Source organism: Phyllostomus discolor, chromosome 8 (genome assembly GCF_004126475.2).
Source record: "Phyllostomus discolor isolate MPI-MPIP mPhyDis1 chromosome 8, mPhyDis1.pri.v3, whole genome shotgun sequence".
Classification (NCBI taxonomy): Eukaryota; Metazoa; Chordata; class Mammalia; order Chiroptera; family Phyllostomidae; genus Phyllostomus; species Phyllostomus discolor.
Genome location: NC_040910.2, coordinates 90,510,776 through 90,537,820, shown reverse-complemented (window position 1 = coordinate 90,537,820; position 27,045 = coordinate 90,510,776). Strand labels below are relative to the sequence as shown.

The window sequence follows — 27,045 nt, the reverse complement described above, 5'->3', positions numbered from 1 at the left end:
GAGTTCTGAAGAACAGGACACTAATCGAAAGTCTTTGGCCTTACCCTTCTTCGTCTTATTAAAATTGCATTAGATAATTCGTCATCTAAGACTTCAGTGATGTGTGGTGAGGGCACATTGTTACTGACATTCAAACAGCAGCCTTTGCAAGTCAAAACAGGTGAATAATTGTTTGCTGTCTCCTAGCTATTAGAAAAACCCTTGAGATGTAAGAACAATATAGTTAGTTTTTATTTATTTATTATTCTTGGTTAGATGGTCTGCTGAAATATAGTTATAAATTACAGTATCCAATCCTTTTATCTTTTACAGACAGTACTTAAAATACACTCTTAGTTTACTCTATTAAAATTTGAAAATTCTTGTATTTAAACAGTAACAGGTCAACCTCATTTGTAGGATCTGATGAAGGAAAAATTACCGTAAGCAGGAATATGCATTTAAATTAAGGAAATAAATTATATTGAAAGGAAATAGAGAAGCATCTAAATAAAGTGTATTTAAAGAGTAATGTATAATATACAGATACAGTCTGATAAGAACAAACTGTATCTTTAGATCCCATTTCTGTTCTTATTTTCTAAATTATCCGATATGCTAATAGAGTCAGGCTGAAGGCAGCTGGCTGCTAGTGTTACAAGCTGAAAACAAAATGGCTGGCAAGGATTAGTACTGTAAATCTGCGATGGAGAGCTGGATGCAATTAAGATATCTTTTGTTGAAGGAGAATATTACAAAGTAATGTGATGAGGGAATGACTTGTACGAGATACCTTTGACAATAAAGAAACACCGTTTATTAAAGAAAATGATAATCTATTCCTGTATAAAATCAAAAGATTTTATTCTGTAATTTGTTTTCAATTAAGCAATTTAAAAAAAAACCTGTTAATATTCATTTAACCATTGTTGTCTTTGTAATTTTAAGATCCAGGTAGTTTCTGAGGGTATTATTTATGAATCTTTCAGATTAACATTGTGGTTAAGAGTAAAATAAATAAAAAATGAATATATTCTTAGAATAAGGGGAGAAATTTAGAGATAAGTTTCTGGGGATTTTATTTATTTATGATTCTTTTAGATTAACATTAGGTTTATGAATCTTTTAGAAGGATAGAAGAAGTAAAATGGGAAATTTAGAGATAAGAATGAAACTGCAGTTTAATTTTTTTGAAGTTTTATATATTGATTTTTAGAGAACAAGAGGAAGATGCGGGGGCGGAGGAGAAACATGGACATGTTGTTCCACTTATTTATGCGGCCATTGGCTGCTTCTTGTATCCGCCCTGACCGGAGATTGAACCTGCAACCTTGGCATATGGGGGTGCAAATATAGTTTAGAAAATGACAAATTCATAAATTTGTAAATTAGTAAAGATTTTTCTCTGTATAACCATAAACCTTTTCCATGGATTTTTAGCATTGTTGAAAGATTAAATGACTTTAAAATTGTTAATAGGCTCAGATAGCTTGAGAAATAATAACTCAGGAATTGTTGGAGACAGCGCATTAGCTCAGATGTCTATCACAGTGTAATGGCTATATGTACTAGAAGAGTGCAGACAATATAAACTTGTCACCTCTGCTTCTCCTGAACATAGTATGATGCCTTAGCACTTAGTGTGTATATACACTTTGTATGTATATACAAAGACATGCACATACATACATAAATACATACATAATTATACTCATTTAATTTTCACATTATGGGATAAATTCATTTATTTTTTTAAAGATTTTATTTATTTATTTTTAGAGAGGGAAGGGAGGGAGGGGGAGAGAGAGAGAGAGAGAGAGAGAGAGAGAGAGAGAGAGAGAGAGAGAGAGAGAGATCAATGTGCGGCTGCTGGGGGTCATGGCCTGCAACCCAGGCATGTACACTGACTGGGAATCCAACCTGCGACACTAGTTCATTTATTTTTTATTTAGTAGATAAAGAAACGGACAGAGAAAAAGAAACTTAAATGACTTGACTGAAGTCATACAGTAAGTGTTGGAGCCAGAATTTGTACTTGTGTGATCCCAAACTTTTTTTTACCTCTTCTTTCAGTTACTATTTCAACAGTACTGTTAGCCCTCAGAAACATATATTGTACATATAATGTGGCAGAAACCACAGAGAAAACCTTTTTGCTACACCTCTTCCAAAGTTGCTTTAACTGACTTTTTTCTATCACTTAGCTATAGCTGATGGTCCATTATCATCCGCTAATGTAGATGGCAGTTCTGAGAGCTATTTAAATCAAGAAACAGAAAACACATGAAGCTTTCTCTGCTCCCCAAAGTGACTGCCCACACCTAATGAACCATCAAGTCCAGTTGATTAAAACTTCTGAATATTTCCTAACTTTGTCTTCTCATTTTCACTTCCATTTACACCTCCTTATTTTAGCATTTCCTATTTATCACTTAAATTACAATCTCTTCAGTCTCAGCACCCTTTAGTGCATTCTATATTTTGCCGTATGAATTTTCATAAATGTTAATCTTTATAACTCTCAGAATACAATATGGCATATCTTTTCACTAGTTCTCATTGCTGTAACCATATCTTACACAGATGCACACAAGGCTAATACACAGACTCATACAGACAGGTTTAGAATTTGGTTTAAAAAGTGATGCTTGAATCTTCTTTATTAGAGACAAAAAATCTCAATATAAATGTATCCATGAACAATTTTTAGTGTAGTATTATGTTTTAAAATTTACTGTGCAATATCATTATCCTTATATAATTCTGGATCTTGCTGATTTTGCTCTTGCTATACATGGACTTGTTTTATTTCTTGTATATATTGTACAGCATTCAATTTTATGAGCGTATTTCTTTTATCCATTACTAATAGAAATTAGAGTTTATTTCAATGTTTGGTTTGGTTTGTGTTATTACAAATAATGCAGTGATTATCCTTACACACATGTAAGAGTTTTTCGAGGGACTATATTTAGAAGTGCAGTTGCCAGGGTGTAGGTTATTTGCATTTTCACTTTTACTGGATATTTCTCTTCTGTGTTACTGTAACAATTTATACACTTCTAACTTAGAAGTGCTTGAAAGTTTCTGTCTTGCCATATCCTTGCCAACATTCAAATGGTCAGACTCCTTCATTGTCCCCAATCTGGTAGGTGAAAGGTAATGTTCTACTTATTTAATTTCCATTTCTCTAACTTCTTTTTTTTTTTTAAGATTTTATTTATTTATTTTTAGAGAGGGAAGGGAGGGAGGGAGGGGGAGAGAGAGAGAGAGAGAGAGAGAGAGGGAGAGGGAGAGAGGGAGAGAGAGAGAAACATCAATGTGTGGTTGCTGGGGGTCATGGCCTGCAACCCAGGCATGTACCCTGATTGGGAATCGAACCTGTGACACTTTGGTTCGCAGCCCGTGCTCTATCCACTGAGCTATGCCAGCCAGGGCTTATTTCTCTAACTTCTAGTGAGGCTGAATGTTCTTTCATGTGTTTATTGCCCTTTCAGATTTCCTCTTGTGTTACTAACCTCCTCATGTCCCGTATGCATTGTTTTTCTTAGATTATTTACCTTTTTCTTATTGGTTTACGGATATTCTTTATATGTCACATCCCTCCTACTATCTGTTTTTGTGCAGCCTGTGAACTCCAACTCCACAGAATGTTAAAGTATAAATTGAGAAAAACAACAAAGAAACACAAATTCCTTCTAACTCTATCTTTCTATGGGTCTATATAGTGCTTATGTATAGAGATATTTATGTTTAATAAGAAACTTCAGAGAAACACATAGAGGAAACTGTTAAATTAATTAAGCTTAAGAATTTGAATTACTATAACTGAGTAACCAATTTGGGGGGAAATTTGAAATCAGATTATTTCAAATTCACCCTGGGATATTTTTTATCTTTTCCTGTTCTCTGCAATTATAGTTAGAGCTCTCTAACATGTTGTATGTGTTTGTATCTAGATGTGAAGATAAACTATATTCTGTTTTGCAAGGAGGTGACATAGAAAGGTGGAGAATAGAACAGGCTTTAGAATCCAGCTTAGGTGCAGATCCTAGATTCTGCCTGTACTTAATAACTTTACAACTGTGGCCAGGTTTCCTTAAAGTCTCAATTCCTCTTACCTCATCTATTAAGAAGAATATTATTGTTTTTCTCATAAGGTTTTATTGAGGATTGAATGACATAAATGTGTAAAACATGCAGCATAGTGGCTGACACATAGTAAAGGACCAAGAAGGTAATGGCTATTTACATTAATGTTGGCACAGTCTAAGAAGATAGAGCTTCACTTTTCCTTTTCAGTTATGTAGGGTATGTATATATATATACATATTTAGTTAGTCTAGTTGGTTTCATGCTGCTGATAATATCTTGAAATGATATGATGAGGATGGCAGTTTGCCTATGTGATCTTCCTCTCCAAATCCTATAACCCCAGTCTAATGAGAAGACATCAGACAAACCAACTGAGGGACATTCTATAAAAGTCCTAACCAGTACTCCTTAAAAAACTGTCAAAGTCACCAAAAACAAGGACAACCCAAGTGTTCATTCTTTTGGATTTTTGCAGTAGCTTCTTAATTGGTCTCTGTCTGCTTTTGTTCTCTTACCCCTCAGTTCCTGCCCACCCCCCAACCTCCACCTTAATGGTTTTTGTCATTGTAATAGAGGGCAGTGGAGAATCTTAAAAAGAATGCAGAATTTTGAAACCAGACAGTTTTAACTTTATGATTGCTACTTACTAGCACTGTGATTTGGGGAAAGTCACCTTACTTCTCTGAATCTGAATCTTACATTTAGAATTGGCATAATACTTGTTTCATAGAATTATTATCAGTATTGAATGAGATAATGTTGTAAAAACCTTACTGACCCTGTACCCAGCAGTGAATGCATACTGAACAAAGTGGTTTCTGTTCTCTTTTTGAACCCTAAAGAGATGATCTGCTTTTCATCTTTTCTGGTTATCAGAGTGCTTATATAGCCAGGGAACATTGTGTGTATGTACCTTTTTATAAGTGGCCCTTCACTGATAAATAAGTCTGGCTTATGTTCCTGGTCTTCCTTTTGCATTTTCTTTAAATTTCATTTGTGTCCTCCAGTTCTTGTCTGCCCTTGTGGCAGTAATTGTATACAATTTTATATATACTTCATTAAATGTATACTATTCATACCTGAGTAGTAAAACTTATATATATATATATATTCCATGCAGTTTCAATATCTCCCATGCTTTCTATTAGGGTCATATATTTAAGTTTCTAAAGGAGGATTGAAGACAACTTCAAAATTTGAACTCAGAAATCTAATCTAGTACTTATTCTAGCTGAGAACACTAAAGATGGGCTTAGGTTGCTAAATTCAAGGTCACTTAGGTTGTTTATTTTTCAGCTGTAATATTTTGATCCTGAATTGAAAATAATAAATCATTTAAAGCATCCCTTAGTTGTAGGAAAGAAAACATTTTTCTTGGAATTGTTTAGGCACTTTCTTATTAGACTTTCTCTAACTTAAATTCCTTCCTAGGAAATCACTAATTACTGAATATGGTCTACATGGTTGGTATTTCTTTACTAGGAATATTGTAGTGCTTTAATATACCTGAGTTGAAGGCTGTCTGTCCTGTCTGGTAAATGCTTCTATGACATTATTCCCTTTTGAAATAATGGGAATAGGAAATCTATTAATAATGTTTCTCAGTATTAAATATATATTATTTTATATTATTTGCTGGATTTAATTCAGTATGTTGATAAAAAAAGTGTTCTCTGATGATTATCTCAAATCCAGGAAACCTCACCTCCGATTTGAGATGTTAACACTTGAGTTGGACAGTCAGGTCTTTTTTATTTCTGTACCTGTTACATTGTACGTTTTCCTCTCAAGTTCACAATACAGGTAGGGGGAAAATGAATTTACAGTTGTGAGTATTCACAGAGTTTATTCTTGTATTATTATTTATTACTTATTGTATTATTTATCCATATAAACAATTGTAAACTTACTTTTGTCCCACCCTTTATATTTGAAGTAAGTCTTTAACTCCAGTTTGGTGAATAAATTCTAACTTCACATGCACAGCCCTTCTATACCCCTGAATGAAGTAATCAGTATTATGCAAATGACTTGCTTGACCACTGAAATTCTTCTGTTTTGTCCACCAACGTAAGTGGTATATGTGGGAGGTCTTATTTGTAACACTGAAGGAATTGTGTTAAGCAAAGCAAAAACATTTAAAGTACTGTACATCATTGCAATCTTATTATTTTGCATTAATGGGTTCATTGGTTCCATAAGCATACCACAAACACTTTTAAAGAAGCCGACATTTTTACTATTCCATCTTGGCATAGTGGTGAGTTTATTCTTTTTAACAATCTTTAACTGTTAACTTTTCCTTGAGAGTTAATGTCAGCCCTTAGGGAGTGAATTGCTCAAATTTACTGCAAAACAATTTTGATTTACTGGTAATTTAAAAAATTCAGACAATTAAAACATTTTAGATTATAATTGTGTCAACATTGGTGATTTTTTTTGTCTTGTCTTTGTTTTACTGACTCAAAACTATGTCTTAAACCATTTCTTGCCTGTATTTTTCCTATGGGTTGTGTTATTGATACCCTGATATCTTACAGATCATGGAAATTTTATTCTCTTTTAGGCCTTGTTTTTATTTATTTTTATTCTTTTATTCTGCTTAGGAAGACAATGCTGGTGAGGGGAAATACCTATGTTTTATTCCTGTTACTTCTCACATACTTCAAGGACATGTTTTGATGTTAAAAAAAGAGAATGTGATACATATATATTGTTTTATTCACATAGAAAAACCTGAAAACTGAAAATTTAAACCATTCCTGAATAGGACTGTTGCTCATTATAATTGATTCCCAAGTAAAGGAATCTATTTTATACTAGCATAAAAAAATTAAGTGATCACTAGGAAGGAAACTTGACTAGGTGATGATATTTACACATCCCAATGCTTGTTATATGATGCCACAGATTTCTGATTTAGTTTTCTATTTTGAAAAATAGAAATTTATTTATTAAATCTTTATCCCATAGTCATTTAGGATTTCCTAATATTTTATCTCTTTTTCTTTATCTGTTGAAAGACCTGGGTTGTTTGATGTACAGAATTTCCCACAGGTTGAGTCTTGTTGATGGTGCACTCAAGAGCAATTCAGTATTTTCTTCTGTCCTTTGTTTTTCCTGAAAACTGACAGCTAGATTCAGAGGTTTGACTGGACTCAGGTTTGATTGCTTTGGCAAAACTGTAGTTGTTGTGTTCCTACCATCAGGAGGCATATAACATATGGTTTTTACTCTTTTTATGTTATCGGCTATTGATGCTTGATGCCTGTAGAACTATTAATTCGTTAGTTCAGTGCTATTCTAATTCTATCTTGTTTTTCACTTATCTGAAATAATTTATAAAGCGATTTCTTTTATGTACTCTTTGACTTCTAGTGCCATTCACATAGGAAATGTGGAATTACTTGTTAATTATTTTATTTCCCCAGTTTTCTAGATAATGACCTGGGTCCCTGTTAACCTCAGGACCAGTTAGTGTGGATCAGATATTCTGATCGTGGCAGTGAAAGCTTCTTCACTGAGTCTTTTTGATATGACCCTAGCTGTATGTTGTCTTTGATAGCTTCCTTATTGTTGAATATGTCAGGATATTCCAGGTTTATCTAGTACATTTTCTTTTGGAAACCAGCTAGTTCTTTAAGAAGTGTTGGTTTATGGAGAGTCGTATTTCAGGATCAGAGGGATGAGCACTAGGGACGGTCATTGTTATTCCGTCAGCCACTGTGTCTAGGCTTTTTCAGTGAACAGAGGGAGCTAGGATGTACCTGGGACTTACAAGATTGTACTGATGTTTCCAATATAGATTCAATGCCACAGAGTTTTTACTTCTTTAATTTTTTATTTCTGTAGTTTTTCTGCACTGAGAATTCTGGTTCTCAAGGAGATGATAATATTAGAATATCCCATCATTACTCATTTGCTTTATCCTTATTTATAAATACAGTGGTCTGTGAACATTAACACCACCAATTTTGATTACTGAACTGAATTAATATTTTTTGTTTGCTTATGCTTTCTTCATTTCTTCCTCTTATTTGTTTATGGTTGTACTGTATCTGCATCATCAGATCTTACAGCCATCGCATTCTAGAATCTCTGTTTTAAAACCCTCATTTAGTCTTACTTCTATAATCAATTGTATATTTAATGGTTACTACTAGTCTTTATTGTGATGCTTCTCTGGTCGCTATAGATGCCCAATGTTAGTTTTCTGTGAGAACTAGGAAAAGATCATGGGAACAATATTCCCTAAATTATTTTTTTAATTTATTTTTTTGTTGTTTTTCAAGTACAGTTGTCACCATTTTCACCCCACCATGCGCCCCTGCCTCACCCATCCCAACCTCCCACCATCGAACTTACCCCCTTTGGCTTTGTCCACGTGTCCTTTTTACATGTTCCTTGATGGCCCCACCCCTATTTTCCCCCATTATCCCTCTTTCCCTTCCTCTCTGGTTACTGTCAGTTTGTTCTTTATTTCAATGTCTCTGGTTATATTTACCTTGCTTGTTTGTTTTATTGATTAGGTTCCACTTATAGATGAGATTATATGATATTTGCCTTTCACCACCTGGCTTATTTCACTTAGCACAGTGCTCTTCAGTTCCGTCCATGCTCCCGAGAAGGGTAGGAGCTCCTTTCTGCTGCTTAGTATTTCATTGTGTAAATGTACCACAGTTTTTCGATCCACTCATTTACTGGTGGGCACTTAGGTTGCTACCTGCACTTGGCTATTGTAAATTGTGAACGCTATTGTGGCTATTGTGAAATTGTGTATTGTGAAATTGTCAATGCTGTGAACATTGAGGTGCATAGGTTATTTCAAATTGGTGTTTCAGGATTCTTAGGGTATAATCCCAGCAGTGCTATTGTTGGGTCAAAAGGCAGTTCCATTTTTAGTTTTCTGAGGAAAATTCATGCTGTTTTCCACAGTGGCTGCACCATTCATTCCCACCAACAGTGTACTAGGGTTCCCTTTTCTCCACAACCTCTCCAGCACTTGTTGTTTGTTGATTTGTTTATGATGGCCACTCTGACCAGTGTGAAGTGGTATCTCATTGTGGTTTTAATTTGTATCTCTCTCATGGCTAGTGATTTGGAGCATCCTTTCATATGTCTTTGGGCCCTCTATATGTCCTCCTTGGGGAAGGCCCTTTGTCCATTTTTTTAATTGGATTCTCTGTCTTCCCGGAGTACAGTTGTGTGAGTTCTTTATATATTTTGGAAATCAAACCCTTGTCCAAGGTACCATTTGTAAATACATTTTCCCATACAGTTAGTTCCCTTTTCATTTTGCTGATATTGTTCTTTAGCTGTGCAAAAGCTTTTTATTTTGATGAGATCCCATGTGTTTATTCTTTCCTTTATGTCCCTTGCTCTAGGGGACATATCAGTGAAAATATTGCTGCATGGAAAATTTATATGGAACCATAAATGACCCCACATAGCCACAACAATTTTGAGAAAGAAGAACAAACTAGGAGGGATCATAATACCTGATATAAAACTATATTACAAGGCCACTGTAATCAAAACAGTATGGTACTGGCATAAGAACAGGCACATAGACCAATGAAACAGAATAGAGAGCCCAGAAATAAACCCAAGTCTCTATAGTCAATTAATATTTGACAAAGGGGGCGGAAGCATTAAATGGAGTAAAATAGTCTCTTCCACAAATGGTGTTGGGAGATCTGGACAGCTACATGCAAAAAAATGGAACTTGATCACTAACTTATACCACACACAAAAATAAATTCAAGGTGGATAAAAGACTTAAATACAAGTTTTGACACCATAAAAGTCCTAGAGAAGAACATAGACAGGAAAATCTCAGATATTCCACATACAGCAGTATTCTCTAAATTCTTTCATGTTGTTTGTCTTTACTCTTTATACTTAAAGGTAAATTTAATTGGATGTAAAATCTTTGTCTCAGATTTTTTCTTTGTGTGTTTTAAATACATGATTCCATTTTTTTGTATTTTTTTCTTAAAAATCGTATGATGTCTTTGCCTAAATGCCTAAAGGATTTTTTTTTCCTTTTTCTTTGAAGTACAGTAATTTTAGTAGGAAATGTCTTGGTGCATTGATTTAAGTTGATTATCTCAAGTACACATGGTACTTTCGTAATAGTAATTTTATATATGTGTGCATGTATGTATATGTTTGTGTGAGTATGTAGACCTGTACTTATACAGAACTATAATTGTGTGTGTGTATGTATGTGTGTGTGTGTGTGACATACAGATACTTTTTTTCTGGAAAACATTCTTTTTTTAAATATATTTTATTGATTATGCTATTACAGTTGTCCCATTTTCCCCCCTTCACTCCCCTCCACCCTGTACACCCTCTCCCACCCACATCCCCCCCTTTAGTCATATCCATGTGTCATACTTATAAGTTCTTTAGCTTCTACATTTCCCATACTATTCTTACCCTCCCCCTATCTATTTTCAACCTACAATCTATGCTACTTATTCTCTGTACCTTTTCCCCTTTCTCCTCCTCCCACTCCCTTGTTGCTAACCCTCCATGTGATCTCTATTTCTGTGGTTCTGTTCCTGTTCTAGTTGTTTGCTTAGTTTCTTTTGGTTTTGCTTTAGGTGTGGTTGTTAATAATTGTGAGTTTGCTGTCCTTTTACTACACGTGTTTTTTCTTTATCTTCTTTTCTTAGATAAGTCCCTTTAACATTTCATAAAATAAGGGCTTGGTGATGATGAACTTCTTTAACTTGACCTTATCTGAGAAGCACTTTATCTGCCCTTCTATTCTAAATGAAAGCTTTGCTGGATAGAGTAATCTGGGATATAGGGCCTTGTCTTTCATGACTTGGAATACTTCTTTCCAGCCCCTTCTTGCCTGTAAGGTCTCTTTTGAGAAATCAGCTAACAGTCTGATGAGAACTCCTTTGTAGGTGACTGTCCCCTTATCTCTTGCTGCTTCTAGGATTCTCTCCTTCATTTTTACCTTGGCTAATGTAATTATGATGTGCCTTGGTGTGTTTCTTCTTGGGTCCAACTTCTTTGGGGCTCTCTGAGCACCCTGGATTTCCTGGAATTCTATTTCCTTTGCCAGAATGGGGAGGTTCTGCTTTATTATTTGTTCAAATAAGTGTTCAATCTGTTGCTTTTCCTCTTCCCCTTCTGGTACCCCTATAATTCGGATGTTGGAACATTTAAAGATATCCTGGAGGTTCCTAAGCTTCTCCTCATTTTTTTTTTTTTTAATTCTTATTTCTCCATTCTTTCCTGTTTGGTTGTTTCTTCCTTCTGGTCCACTCTTTTGTTTTGAGTCCCAGTTTCCTTCCCATCACTATTGGTTCTCCATGCATCTTCCTTCATCTCTTTTATGGCAACCTGCATTTTTCATGTAATTTGTGCCCAAAATCAACCAATTCTGTGAGCTTCCTGATCACCAGTGTTTGGAACTGTGCATCTGATAGATTGGCTATCTCTTGGTCGCTCAAAAGGATGAGCCCTGGTGCATTGATCTGTTTTTCTGTTTGAGACATGTCTCACTCTCTCTCTTTCTCTTTTTTTTTTTTGGTCTGGTCGCTCCTGTTATGGTGAGGGGCGGAGCCTTAGGTGTTCACTGGGGCTGCGCACCCCAGTCGCTAGATTGTGACATTGTATGTGGGGGCGGGGGCGGTGGTGGGAGGGAACAATGGCAGTAGCTCCGCTCTCCTGGGACCTCAGTCCCTTCCCTGGGATCCTGGGCTTCGCGCTCTGCCCTGGTCCACAATCACCGCCTCACTGGGTCCACCAGCTGCTGCTCGTATACTCAGGGTCCACCCACTGTGATCCTGCGCACCCCAGATGCCTTACATGCTCCCAGTTGCCTTGTGCGCCCATTGATCACTGCTCTCTGCTCTCTGCGCGGAGACTCGCGCCGAGACCCGTGCTGCAACCTGTGCCTGGCTGCTCCTCTCCGCCCCTCCTATCATTCAGGAGGAACAGGTCTACTTCAACTTCTTGGCTGTTCGACTTCCATTCAGATAAATTCTCTGTCAGTTCTGGGTGTTATTCTGCCTCTAAATTGTTGTTCTAATCTTGGTTGTGCGTGGAGGTATGGTGTGTCCACCTGTGCCTCCATCTTGCCGGAAGTCCCCCCTGGAAAACATTCTTAAATTCTAGTTTTTAAATTTGTATGTTTTCTCACTTTGGTTTCCCTTTTTAGGGACTTCTATTTTTATCCAGCATATGACCTATTTCCAGTATTTGTCACCTTCTTGCAATTTTTAAAATCTCTTCTTTTTAAAAAAAATTTTTGTTAAAGTTTTCTATCCTTTTACCTTCTATTTCTTTAAGATCTTTTATATTTATTTGTTTTTAAAAATAATTTAGGTTTCATTACTGAAATTATTTTGTTTTATTTCCTATTTTTTCTTGGTTTCTGTCTCCTTTCTGAATTTTTCAGATTCTGATTTATATTGCTCTTTCATGTATTATGTAATTTTCTTAACACTCACAAAACATGTAAATGTAATTTTTATTATTTGACATACTTTAGACAAATAAGTGGCTGTAATTTAGACATTGGTTTAAATCAAGGCTTCTAAACTGGAATTCTAGCCCTGACTGGTGTGGCTTAGTGGGTTGGGCATCGTACTCTAAACCAAAAGGTCGCTGGCTTGATTATCCATCACAGCATATGTCTGGGTTGTGGGCTAGTTCTTTAGTTGGAGGCTTGCAATAGGCCACCGGTGGATGTTTCTCTCACACATTGTTGTTTCCCTCTCTTTCTCCTTCCCTTCCCCTCTGTTTAAAAATAAATAAACAAAATCTTTAAAAAGCCTCTAGAATTCTGTGAATAAACTTCAGAGTTGATAACCTTGTTTCATTTTATGCAAAATAGAGTGTATATGTATGTGGATAAGCAAAGAACACCCTTTAAGAGGGGAAGGTAAACTGTCTCCACAAAAAAACCTAAGGGTAAGAACCTTTGGTTTATATGGGAAATATCTTCAAATATTTTGATGATTGAAATTATAAGAAATGAATATACCAGAGAATATCTATTTACTTATGCTTTTTCTCATTTTATGCAGATGGAGGGAGCGAGGAACCACCGGATCGAAGACAGTCAAGTGTAGACTCACGCCAAAGCCGCTCTGGGCAAGGTACATTTTCATTGAATTGATTATTATATTAAAAAGAAGATATGAAAGCCCTGGCTGGCGTAGCTCAGTGGATTGAGCGCGGGCTGCGAACCAGACATCGCAGGTTCGATTCCCAGTCAGGGTACATGCCTAGGTTGCAGGCCATGGCCCTCAGCAACCGCACATTGATGTTTCTCTCTCTCTCTCTCTTTCTCCCTTCCCTCTATAAAAATAAATAAATAAAATCATAAAAAAAAAAAAAGATATCAGCCAAACCTTCCTAGTACTTGATCTGAGGACTAGGGTTTTCACTGGGTCTAGTTTACCTATTCTAGGGTTTTAAATTTAGGGCTTTAAATGTTAGTGTTCAAGTTCATATGATATCATTTGTTCAGGCTAAAAGAAAATGAAGAATAGTCTCATGTCATTTTTTAAATGATATTAAAGTTTTAAGTAATTTTGGAGCATTGTGGTATATGTCTAGATACTACTTTTCCGAGTATGACTAGAAGTATCAATAAATTTTTAACAGTAACATTTGTTGGAGTGTCATCACACTGGCTTTTTAAACTTTCATCAATTCCCTCTTTGTAGTTTTAGCTCTTAGAAGAATTGGCTTTTGTTTATAATTACTGTCTTAAATTAGGATTTTCTTATTTTCCTTTGTTGTTTAAAATTTATTGTTGGCTTTTAATTGTTTTTTTTTTTTTTTTTTGAAGTGACAGCTTCCAAATAAGGTAAAAATATTGTGTATCAGTGAAATTTTCAGATAGATCTTCCCTTAATTACCTTGTTTAAAATTATATGACTAGCCTTTTCTTTTTTTGTTTGTAGTATTTACCACTTTTGTATTTATTTTATTTTTTGTGTCCAAAACTAGAATGAATGTTCCATGACTGCAGAGATTTTTGTCTGATTTATCCATTGCTGTATTTTCAGTGTCAGGAGTAAGTTCCTGGTATAGAGTAGTTACTGAGAAAATATTGTTGAATGAATGTACTGATCTCTTAAGAGAATGAGAATTGAGAACCTAAAATCATGAATATATTACAAAATTTTAGGCAGTCATTACTGAGTTGGGTTTTAGAAACACTTATCAATAAACAAAGCTTCTGTATACAAATGTGTGGTATTTTAATCCTCTAAGAGCTCCTGGCTCATATATTCCATAATTCTGTTCCCTTTTTTCTTCAACTTTGTTCTTCTCAAGTTTTAGAGTTGTATTACTTTTATAAAATAGCTTTTTGCAGGTTGATTTGGAAATTTTAACTCATTATTTAGTCATGTTGAGTAATCTGGCTAAAAAAAAGATACATAAATGTAGTCACCAAAGACTTCTTAAATAAACAGCTCAGCTAGATCACTCCATGTATCAAAGTTCCCAAAATCAGCCTTTGAGCCCTCTTATATCCTAAATATAAGCAGCTAAATAAAGATTATTAGATATTTAAAGAAACCCTCTAATGTGTGAAAGATGGAGAACAGAAATTTTGCAGAGAGAAATAATAGAACCATTATTAACATCCTCAGGGAAATAAGAGAAAATAATATAGCCATGAAACAAGGAGATAATATAAAAGAATAATATTCTGATCTTTAAAAGAGGCTTTCAACATTAAAATTCTGACAGCAGAGATCAAAATCTTTGTAGAAGTATTAAAAAGTTAATGTTGAAGAACTCTGAAAAAGTTGAGCCAAAAGACAAAGATTGTAGGAAAGAAGTGAGGAGTGTTAAGAAACTTGCAGGACCAGTCCAGGAATTTCAATATTTAAATGATAGTTGTTACAAAAAGAAAGAACAGAGAAAATAGAAAAGAAATAATCAACAAATGGTTCAAGAGAATTTTCGTGCACTTGAGGTTCCTGGTTAAAAAGCTTACCGAGTGTTAGTACAATGGATGAGTATAAACACAAAGACACATTGTGGTGAAATTTCAAATTACTGGGCCAAATAGATCTTTCATCCTTCCAGAGAGGAAAAAACTTGTCATATACAAAGAAGAATCCATCAGCTTTGGACATCTCAGGGGTAGCATTAGAAACCAAATGAAAAATGGAGCATCACTTTTAAAGTTTTGAATGAAAATAATTTCAACCTTAGCATTTCATATGTATTGAAACTATTAATCAGATATAAAAATAAGATATTTTAAGATGTGAGGCCTTTTTTTTTTTTTTGGTCCTGCCTGCCTTGTACTCTTTTCTAGGAATATGTTGGAGGATGTGATCCATCGAAATGAGAAATTCAGCCAAATAAAAAGAAACAGGTTACAGAAAATGGGAAATTTAATGAAGGAGAAAGTGAAGAAATCTTCAGGATGACAATGAAAAGACAGGGACAAAGGGCAACCAGACCAGATTTGAGTAGGTTAGAAGACATCCTCAGGAAATGAGATTAACAGACACCTGATAAATTTAATTATCTTTAGAAAAGTTTTAGACAAAAGGCTCAGGTTTGAATTGCTGATAAATACATAAAATAATAAGTGAAAAAAATTGTAAACTCAATGGAAAACAATGTGTAGGAAAGGAGATGTTACAATAAGTCCAGTCCTTGGGGCAGGGTGTGGGGTAGCTGATGTCCATGTCGTTCGTCTCCAGTAGTAAACCTTGTCCGCTTAGTCTACTTTGGTGTAGTACTTTCATTATTTGACTCGGACCATTGTGGTTAGGAAGCAGTGCTCTAAAGCAGGGTGAGCAGATCCTGCCTGTGTGGCCTGTTTTTGTACAGTTGCTAGATTTTATTTACTAAAATAATTTTAATTATTTTTGCATCTGTGTTCATGTGGGATATTGATCTTTAATTTTCTTGTCTTATAACGTCTGTCTGACTTTAGTATCAGGGTTCAATGCTGGCCTAGTGGAATTAGTTGAAAGTTGAGGAGTATTTCTTCCTTTTCAATTTCCTGGAATATTTTGTATGGAATTGCTATTACTTCATTCTTCTTTGTGGAAAAGTTTTAAAATACAAATTGAATTTCTTTAATAAATATAGGACTATTTGAATTATCTGTTTCTTCCTGAGTGATCTTTTAAAATCTGTAGAAGCTGTAGTGATGTTCCCTCTTTCATTCCTGATACTGGAAATGTGTGTATTCTCTATTATTGTCCTGCTCGTTCTAAATACAGGTATATCAATTGTATTGGCCTCAAAAAAATCAGTTTCCATTTTCATTTATTTTCTGTATTACTTTCCTGTTTTCTATTTTATTGATTTCTGCTTTATTATTTCCTTTCTTCTGCCTGTTTTGGGTTTAATTTTCTCTTTTAGTGGTTTCTTAATGTAGAAGCAGAGGTCATTAGTATACGAACTTACTTTTCTAATATAGGAATTTTAGTGCTATAAAGTTCCCTCTATGAATTGCTTTAGCTGCATTCCACATACTTTGATGAGTAGTGTTTTCATTTTTATTTAGTTCAAAGTAGTGTCAAATTTCCCCTTTGATTTCTTTTTTAAACCTGGGTGTTATTCAGAAATGTGTTGATGTAGTTTCCAAACATTTGAGAATTTTCCAAGTATCTCTCTCATACTGATTTCTATCTGAATTTCATTGTGGTCGAAGAACACCCATTCTTTGAGTTGAATGATTTTTTTATTGATACTTGGATAATGGCCCATGAAATGATCTATCTTATATGTGTTGTGTGCACTTAAAATGTGTATTATGTTCTTTGAGGATGGAAGGTTCTATAAATGTCAGTCTGGTCAAGTTAATTGTGTTGTTCAAGTCTTCTGTTTCCTTGCTGATTTTCTGTCTGCTTATTCTGTCAGTTATTAGGAGAGGAATATTGAAATCTCAGATTGTAAATGTGGATTTATCTGTTTTTCCCTGCAATTTTATCGCATTCCTCATACCACTGGTCCTCTGGCAGAGAGGATTCCCCTTCCTTGGAGATTTAAGTATTCCCTCAGGGGCAGCTGCCAGAAGTAAAATGGGGTTACCTGGGGGCAGACCTGGAAGAGAAAGGTAAGAAAAAAAGCCAGGGATTTCTTCCACTCTGTGTCCTGAAGAGGTTACTGGCCAGCAGTGTCTTTCTTGGCTGCGGATGTTCGTTGAAACATGAGAAAAACATACACAGAGACATCCAGGTCCTCTGGGGGAATAGGAACAGCAGGGCCACTCCTCACGTGGGGGGCACCTTGTTCCCCCTCGGGAGAGGCTTTTTATTGGTTTCGTTTGCATAGGAATTCAGGTAAAGCTCATTAAACATTGCTAGGAAGTAAGGATCAAACAATAGATAACAAGGAAGTCTGAGGGCCTATTTTGAGTCAGGATCAAAGAGCTGTAAAACTTTAAAGAACAAACTTACTTCTTCCTTGGACCCTTATCATTCAACTGAGCATTCTAAACAAAGCAGGTTTCACAGGATCTTCCATATTCTTTCTTAGGCCTGATCACCCAGGGAATCTGGCCCTTTTCAGCACAGAGCTGCACCACCCTGTCATTGTTTCAGGCTTAGGTGGATCAAGGGAAGTAAGGCAGCCAAGGGATAAGGAGATTTTCTCCCAGAGAAACTCTCCCAGAGAAACCCATGAGGACTCAGGCTATGTCAAAGCTGAGGAGCGAGCGTCTACCACCCCCTTTTGCTGTAGCCCCCAAAGTCCTTTCTTGGGGGCCTCCCACGTGATCATGCCTGTCTTAGTTTGTTCCCCCCTTGGGGAATCTTGGCTAACCGACCAAGCTTTGGGGTTCAGTTATGAATGAAGCAGCAGAAGCAGCACTCCTGCCAGGGAGATAAGCTTTTGTCTCCTTGCTGGCTTACAGTCTAAGGCCACTCCCTCAGCCTTAGCCTTGGCGGGGGTTACAGCTTCTGATACCAGGCAGGGCGGTTCCTAACAGTGTCCTGTATACAGTCGCCCTCTCCCACCTTATTCACACTCTAATCAGAAGAGAAGATTGTGTTGGGTCTTTCTGTTTGTCCCTGGTGTGCAGTTCCAGGATTTGGATTTTCTTTGAATTTAGGCTGGAAATTTGAGGACATAAGAAACAACAGGAAATGCACCACTGAGTTTGTTGTCCTTCAAGTCTGGTTTCCTTCCACAGTTTGCCTGCTACTGTTTTCTTTTCAGAGTCCTCAGACTGCTGCTCCATCCTTCTTTCTAGGGTTTTTCATTTACATTCAGGGTGTCAGTTACACATTTAAGGTGTAGTGTGCTTATTCCATATTAATCAAGAACCAGAGCCCTCTCATTTTATTATATTTTGTGTGTGCCTATATGGAGGGATGATACTCAAAATATCTGCTAATGAGTACTCAACCAGCCAGAACAGATGGTTGTCTATTCAGAACAAACAATAATTTTAAACAACTGATATGCCCATATAAGAACATAATGCATGATAAACTGCCCTACCTGATTGTGGGATATAGTTTCTATTTAATGTTTCTTCTCTAATAGTAATAGACATGTAAGGTAAGGTGTCTGGTGAGGTGTCTTATCCTTTGAGCATGAATGCTCTTTCCTGTGTGTTAATTAGCTAGACTGGCCTCTGATCTGTCTCTTGGGCACAGTGGATTCTGACTCAGATATACTCACCCCCACACACTCTACTTGAGGGGCAGAGACCTCTCAAGTCTTCTGCTTATCAAATGTAGGAGATGGGAGAGGGCTTGACTACTTGGGCTGAATCAGGTCCCACCCCTCTTATTCATATTGCCGCCCCTTGGCACTTCTTGTTTCTTGTATCTCTTGCCTTTGTGCTTAAAACAGATTTGGAAACAACCTCATTATCTTCCTACCAGTTGCTCTGGGCTATGAGGTTTTTTTTCCGTCTAATTGCATCTAGTTTCTGTATTCCATGGATTTCTTAACATTTCTCTTACATTATTGGTTTTTTGTTTTGTTTTATAATGCTTTAAGAATTTGTTCTTTTAAAAATACATTTTCTGTTACTTCCACATCACCTATATTGTTGCTATTTCAGTCTGAACTACCATCATTTTTCTTTACTACTATACTATGTCCTAACTTTTATTTTCATTGTTGTCAACATATAGTCTGTTGTCCATTTGATAGCAATAGTTCTCTTACTGAAACAAATCAAATCATTTATTTCCCCAAACTTGAAAAAATTCTCCGGTGGCTTCCTGTCACATTTAGAACAAACTCCAAAGTCTTTATCATTTCTTACATGACCCTACCTGAGTTGCCCTTTAGCTAATACTTTATGTCCTCTCATACCCTCCATTATCAGTTCTGTTACATCTATGCTGGCCTTTTTTGCTTATATATGTTAAGAATTTTTTCTTTGCAAGGCCTGTACACTTACTCTTTCTTGACTAAATGGCTGTAGATTTCTGCTTAGGTGAAAAAAACCTTCTCTGACCATCCTACCTAAATTCCTGGCCATCACCATCATAGTATGTATTGCTGTCTAGAATTAATTATTTACTTGTTTACTGTTGTCTCAACTACTAGAATATAGGTTTCATTAGAGCAGAGACTTTATCTTGTTCGCCACTGTTTCTCTAGAACACTTGTGTATAAAAATTTATCAGTATTTGTTGATTGGAAGAATGAGCAAATATCTAGCACTAAGTGTGCTTGGGAAAGTATGTAGATGTGCCCTGGCAACATAACTGATCTGACATCCATTTCTATTATCTCACTGAAAAAGTAAAGCAGTGTGAGAACTATGTTGAATGTAGGTAGTTTTTCAAAATACTGTATTTTGCTGTGTATAATTTGCTCCCATGCATAATGTGAACCCATGTTTTGGACCCAAACTTTCAGGGAAAAAAAAATCTTCCGTTTTAAATTTTTAATTGAATTTTTTATTTATTTCTATTTAGAAACAAAACTGATTATCTTATTCCAGGGTATTACTTTGCATACGGATATTGTTATCACTTTCTAGAGTTACACTTTTAATGCATAAGCATAAATTAAAAAATTAAAAACATTTATATAGGTACAGAATTAGTACTACCCATGTATAATGAGCATCCTTATTTTTCCCTAAATAATTTGGGCAAAAAAGTATGCATTATTCATGGCAAAATAAGGTACCAACTATTGATTTCTGTACAAATAAGGCTCTTGAAATTTGGCAGTAAAACTGATGTGCCAGTTTAACCCCAGTATGGCCCTCTAAGGTTGGGTGGTTATTTTCTGCTTTCCAATATGATTGGATTATATTATTCACTATGTTTGCTCTTATTTGTTGGATTTCTATTTTTCACAATAATCTACAAGTTCAATAATGATAGAATCTTTGCATCTAGCACAGTTTGCATTTAGGCCATCAAATTGATGAAGGAAGCTCATCAATTCTAGGAATTCTGGTTGTGTCTTTCAGAAATCATGGGTTACTTCATCAGAATTGTTTTGTTGTTGTACTAGCTTTATTTTTTGCATCAAATGATTTTTTTCATGGAGAGGTCATTTATACATAAGCTAAACTTTTTGATTTTATATAGTAAATAAGTGCACGAGCCAATGTAATTTGGTGTAAATCCAATTTTGGTTTACTTTTGCAAAAATCTCATTATACAGGCATTATTAAGCTCTGATATACAAGGTATATAATAGTGCCCATGATCAGCTTGTGCTGGAAATGTATAATGTTTGGCTTTGCATGATGCCCATTTTCTTTGAAAATTCTCTTAGAAAATTTCTAGAATCAGTTTTCTCTGGTAAGTATGTGCTGGTGTATCTGTAGTAATAATGCACTAAATTGTCAAATATGTTATCTTCTGATTCTTTTTCTTTCCTTGTAAATATATAAAATATTTAGTAGAAATGAGATGTTCATGGTCTCATATACAAATTATTTTTTAGTCTGGTAAGTTACAAAGATTTCTTTATTAAGCCAGCAGTGTCTTAGTAAATAGAATGATAAGATTATTTCATTATTCCATATATAATTTATTTATCTCAGCGTAAGAGTATACATAGTATAGAGACATTACACATATGAAATTATTTTGTTTTAGTAGTTTATTATAATTAAAAATCATTTAACTTTCAAAATAGATTGCTTTAGGAATAAAGAAAATAAACATATCATTTAATAACACAAGGTCTGTCTGGAAAAAGTCTGCCATTGTTAATATATCAAAAACAGTTTGTGTGACACCAATGTAATCTAGCAGCTAAGCAGAGTGGACTAGAACGTGCATGGATAAACAATGACAACTTCACTGTACTAGTCAGTGCGGGCAGTAGATACTGTTGAGTGAGCATGTATACTGTGTGACTGCTGCATTCAAAAATGACTGAGCAAGCCGAGCAATGAATCTGCATCAGATTTTGCATTAAGCTTGAACATTCCTTCATGGAAACTATTCAGATTCAAAAGGCTGCAGCTATGGGCAACTGGTGATTGGCAGCTTCATCACGACAATGCGCCCGCCCATGTATCACATCTTGTGCAGTTTTTTGGTGAAACATTAAATCCCCCAGGTGACTCAGCCTCCCTACAGCCCATATTTGGCACCTTGTGACTTCTGGCTTTTCCCAAAACTAAAATCATCTTTGAAAGGAAAGAGATTTCAGGCTGTCAGTGAGATTCAGGAAAATACGACTGGGCAACTGATGGCAATTGGGAGAACTTTGGGAGGTCCCAAGGTGCCTACTTTGAGAGGGGAATGAGGCATCCTTGTCCTGTATAAAAATGTTTCTTGTATATATGTGCTTCAAATGTTAATGTGCTTCAATAAATGTCTCTATTTTTCACCTTATGTGGCTGGATACCTTCTGGACTGACCTTGTGTGTGGGCTAGATGCTTTCATATCATCTTCATTTATTTTTTCAGAGTACTACTCTGAAGTAGTTATTATTTTCAGTAAGGAATAATTAGACTTTATACCGATCTGCACTCAAAGTTTCATTCATATCAGTGTTGTTAGTAGCATGTATTTATAACCTTTTCATTCTGATATTTATTTATTTATTTATTTAAAGATTTTTATTTATTTATTTTTAGAGAGGGAATGGAAGGAGATAGAGAGAGAGAGAGAGAAACATCAGTGTGCGGTTGCTGGAGATTCTGGCCTGCAACCCAGGAATGTGCCCTGGCTGGGAATCCAACCTGGGACACTTTGGTTCCCAGCCCGCACTCAGTCCACTGAGCTACGCCAGCCAGGGCTCATTCTGATATTTAAAACACAAATTTGTTTGTTGGTGGTTGGATAAGAGTTGAAACAAAAGATCTGACCTTAAATGATAAATCCCTCCGAATTGTCTTTATTTCTAGTCTTGTATTTCTTCAGAGATTTAACTTCTTGTTGATTATTCTTTGTGTAATTCTTTTCTTCCATAAAATTAAACTTGATATTGGCCCTCTAACCAACAATTTCTTATTATCTTGGGATGCTAGGGATGTGTCACTCAGCTCACACTGGCATGTGCAAGTATGTGGTGTGTGTATGTATTAGTTTAAAATTTTTAAAAAATAAAACATGGTTTTAGTTCTGTTCTCCCACAATTAACAGTATAACCTGGCCATATTGCCAGGGACATACATATCTTAAAGTCTGTATAATGGTCCATAGCATAAGTAAATCAGTATTTATTTGACTATTCCCTCATGTAAGAGTATTCATATATTCAAAGTGATTCATAAAAGTTTATTTAGTGACATCTGAAACTCTGGGAATATGCACCCTCAAGCACATTTTGTGTCACAGCATATTAAGTATTTTAATTAATACTAGAAGCCTTGTAGAAGCTAATTGTTGCTTATTTATGTCTATGAAAGAAAGGGAATAAAAGCACAGCAACTAGAAAGTTCAGAAAAGATATATTGGATATCTAGAAAGATTCTGATTTAATATATTTTTCAAATTTTTCTGGTAAGAGATAACAGAAAAACCTCTTTGAAAAACTTTATAAGTTTTTTTTTAGATAACTCTTTTTTTTAAAGATTTTATTTATTTATTTTTAGAGAGGGAAGGGAGGGAGAAAGAGAGAGAGAGAAACATCAGTGTGTGGTTGCTGGGAGCCGTGGCCTGCAACCCAGGTATGTGACCTGACTGGGAATCGAACCTGCGACACTTTGGTTCGCAGCCTGCACTCAATCCACTGAGCTATGCCAGCCAGGGCTGAAAAACTTTATAAATTTTAATGAAAGTTCATAAACAGTTGGATAACAAAGGATGAGGAAAGAACCTATTAGTAAAGCTCGGGGTAAAAGTATTATTGAGGAAATACATATATTTTTTGTTTTCTTTTGTTTGAGGACCAGTTTGGATTTAATAAATTTTATTCCTAATGAGAGATTGAAGAGCTGGTTCCCACAAGGGGGCAGACTAAGACAACCTGAAAACTTTCACACTATAAACAAAATTTATTTTAAATTCATAGCTGATTTATTAAGAAGGAAAGGGAAACCACCAGGGGCTGGAAATGAGTAGAGAGATTATTGGCTAACCATCCACCTGCCTCTTCCTTAGTGCTTATAACATGCATGGACTGTTGGCAGGTTAGATACTCAGCTGTAGTTATTGTCAGATTGGCACTGGTGAGTGGAAGTCCTAATTGCCTAGCCCATGTATAAATTCCATCCCTGTTACCACAGCCTCTTTGTTAATGAGCCCATTGGCAAGAATAGAACAGTTAGGTAGAGATGCTGGCTGAGTCCTCCAAACCAGTTATCTTATTTACTGGGTTATTATGCATCTAATCTGCAGAGTTTGCTGTTTGGTAAACATTTACATGGGATGTAAATTACATCATACTCTTTGCCCTTTTAAAGAAGTCTATCCATATACTTCATCTCCCAATTTCCTTGTCACCAGTTTTCTAATTACTCATCTAAAAGCCCTGAATATCCAGTCATATCATTAAACACTACCCATGAGTCAGTGTACAACAGTCCCTCTTTCATCCCTCCTTGCAGGCAAAATGAACGACTAGGTGCCCTATTCACCCTGCTCACATTTCTGCCAAGAAGGGTTTCCCTTCGCCACTCAGGAGTGTCCCACCTTTTGGCATCGCTGGGCCACACTGGAGGAAGAGTTGTCTTGGGCCACACGTTAAATACATTGCAACATGTATTCACAAAACAATCTCATATTGTTTTAAGTAAATTTACAATTTTGTGTTGGGATGCATCCACAGCCATCCTGGGACACATGTGGCCCAGGGGCCACAGGTTGGACACCCCTGCAGGACTGCTCCAGAGTAGGGTTGTAGTGTGGTCGTCATCCTCATGGTATCATGCGGAGCTATCAGTAAACAAGCCTGATTACCGCCCTGCCACCCTGTCATGAGATGGTCACAGAGAATTCTTCAAGAAATCAAATATAATCAGATTGAGAGAAAAGGAGCAATATAGCAATAGGAGCCATGGGCATCTAGGCCACTTGCTCATGAAAATTATTTATGCCTCAGGACCTGCTCAAGCCTGAGCTCATGTACACTTCCTTTTGATGATGAAGTGCTACCCTCTACAACAACCACATTGCTTTGTTGGTTCAACAATACTTAGTTCATGGTGGGCTGTCCAGGTCACATGGTAAAATGGTGGCCCATGATCAGGCATTCATTGTAAGGCCCTGTGGTAAGCCAAAAACTGTTTTTCAAGAAAAAAAAAAAAGGATGATAGTTACTTGCACAGGTTGCATAGTTTTAAAATAAAATACTAGAGGTTTGCTCTGAGATTCATCTAAATTTCTGCAGTAAGCACCATACAAAATCTCTATCTGCCATGGATATTTCAAGCAACACGGGTATAATGGGTTATATTACCTAAGTGGCAAAGCAGCTTTCACAGCAGCCCGTACTTGTTTCCGAGCCTTCTGTTGTTTTGGGCCTTCCTCACACCCAGCAGTCTTCTTGGTAAATGGCTCATAATGGCATACCCAGGAGGTACAAGTTCCTTCAAAAATCCAAGGGCTCAGCTTTGGATTAGACACTCGATTCTGCATATCTTTAATGGTCTGTAATAACAGTGATTTTTATATTTTTATTTAATAATATAAATTTCATTTTATTAACAACAGTAATTTCATTTTTTTAACAACAGTAATTTTAGTATTACTTTATATAACAATAAACATTTATACAGTAAAAAAAAAACCCAAGGGACATTGTATATCCTTCTCATTAGTAAGAGAGAGAGAGAGTGCAGTAATTTCTTCACCTTGGAAGGGTTATCTTGCATTGCTAAAGACCACAAGGCTCACAGAAATTTAACCAATGTGGAAGACCTGAGTTTTTGTGGGATTTATTTCCCACCTTCTGACATGCATGTCTTTTATTTACTACAGTATCTAGATCAGTTCCTGCTTCCTGTTCCCCACGTCTCATCAGCATGAAATTATCAGTGTAGTAGACCAGCATGGTGGCAGATGGAATGGAAATACATTCCATTCTAATTCCTGAAGATTAGATTACTACCTAGAGCAGGAGAACTAACAGAAGGTAGGGCAATGAAAATGTATAGCTGATTCTGACAGCTGAATGCATACTGCTTATGATGATCTCATTATCAAGTCAATAAATGTAAACCAGGTGCCAGTGGTATATTGATTTGCTTTAGCTACAAAACCACATTTAAAACAGTTGCAGCAGTAGGAGTCAGAAATTCACTGTCATTTTCCAAATTCTGTCCAACTAATACTTAAACCATAAAGACTAGTTGAATAGGGATATGTAAGAGCTATCAACCTTGGATCTTTCCAGTGTTTAGTGATTGGACCACACTTTTACTATAGAGACTGAACTTGATTTTGGATGTAGGTCTGAAACTTCACTGTACAACACAGTACTCAGTCATTGGCTACATTTGGCTATTGAGTACTTGAAATGTGGCTAGTCTGAGGGAGATGTGTTTTATGTGTAAAATATACACAAGATTTTCTATCTTCTCTGTTCTTTTCAAGGATGTTTGCCTTATTCAAATGTAATAATTGCTCTAAGGTCTTCAGTTTTTAATTCTGTCTTTATTTTACTATTATTATTATTATTATTATTATCCTCATCCAAGGATGTTTTTCATTGATTTTTAGAGAGAGAGGAAGGGGGAGAGAGAGATAGACAGGCATTGATATGAAAGAGAAATACCGATTGGTTGCCTTCTCATATGTGCCCCAACCAGAGATTGAACCCGCAGCCTGGGCATGTGCCCAGTGACCTTTCTGTTTATGGGACAATGCTCCAGTCATCTGAGCTATACCACTCAGGGCCTGGTTCTTAATTCCAGCATCTGTGTAATGTCAGGAATGGCATCTGTTTATTGACTTTTTCTCAAGTTGAGATTTGTCTGTTGTGTATGCCATATAATTTTGGGTTATATCCTGGCATTTTGGATATTATGATGTGAGACCCTGGGTTTCATTCAAAATCTAAGGAGAATGTTGATTTGTGTGTGTACATGTGTGTGTCAGTGACCAGTTAACCAAGTTATGTTCAGGACAAAGGTTCCTAACTGCCTTCTGGGGGCTGTGGTCTTAATGTGTCCGTTTAGTTTTCTAAGCACTTGCAGTGACCCCGTATCTATTCTGGGATCAAAGTGTTGCTGTATCTTTTTGCTGTGTTCTCAAAGCCTGTGGTATATTGTTTAGGGCCAGATCTATGCATGCAGACCTCATAGATGAGCCTAGAAGTTCATACACAACTTCATGGGCTTGTTTTCTTTGCTATCCCACCTCACCCCAATCTCACCAGTACTTTCCAGTTCCCCAGGACCCTTCTTATGCTCAGGCTAAAAAACAGAGACTGGCTTTTCTGTTCTGCATTCATTTCCTGCAACCGTGTCTGCATCCAAGTTAAGTGATAAGAGGACAGGGAGGGGGAAAAAGCAATGAGGATTTGATTTGCACTCTTGGGATCACAGTTTCTTGAGTCAGAGAAAAAGGTTCCCTTCTTTCAGAGTTCTAGGTACCTGCCCAGTCACCATTACTACCTCTCTGCTG

At 36.1% G+C, this 27,045-nt stretch overlaps 1 protein-coding gene across 5 annotated transcripts in view; it reads left to right on the top strand.

Moving 5' to 3' along the window:
- The window catches only part of TANC2 (tetratricopeptide repeat, ankyrin repeat and coiled-coil containing 2), a 313,462-nt gene that overhangs the window by 73,201 nt on the left and 213,216 nt on the right, over window positions 1-27,045 (top strand). For all 5 annotated transcript variants that reach the window (XM_028519226.2, XM_036033534.1, XM_036033532.1 and 2 more), the window contains exon 3: window positions 13,131-13,202. In XM_028519226.2, the coding sequence (XP_028375027.1) occupies window positions 13,131-13,202 (72 nt within the window). The remainder of the gene's footprint in view (window positions 1-13,130; window positions 13,203-27,045) is intronic.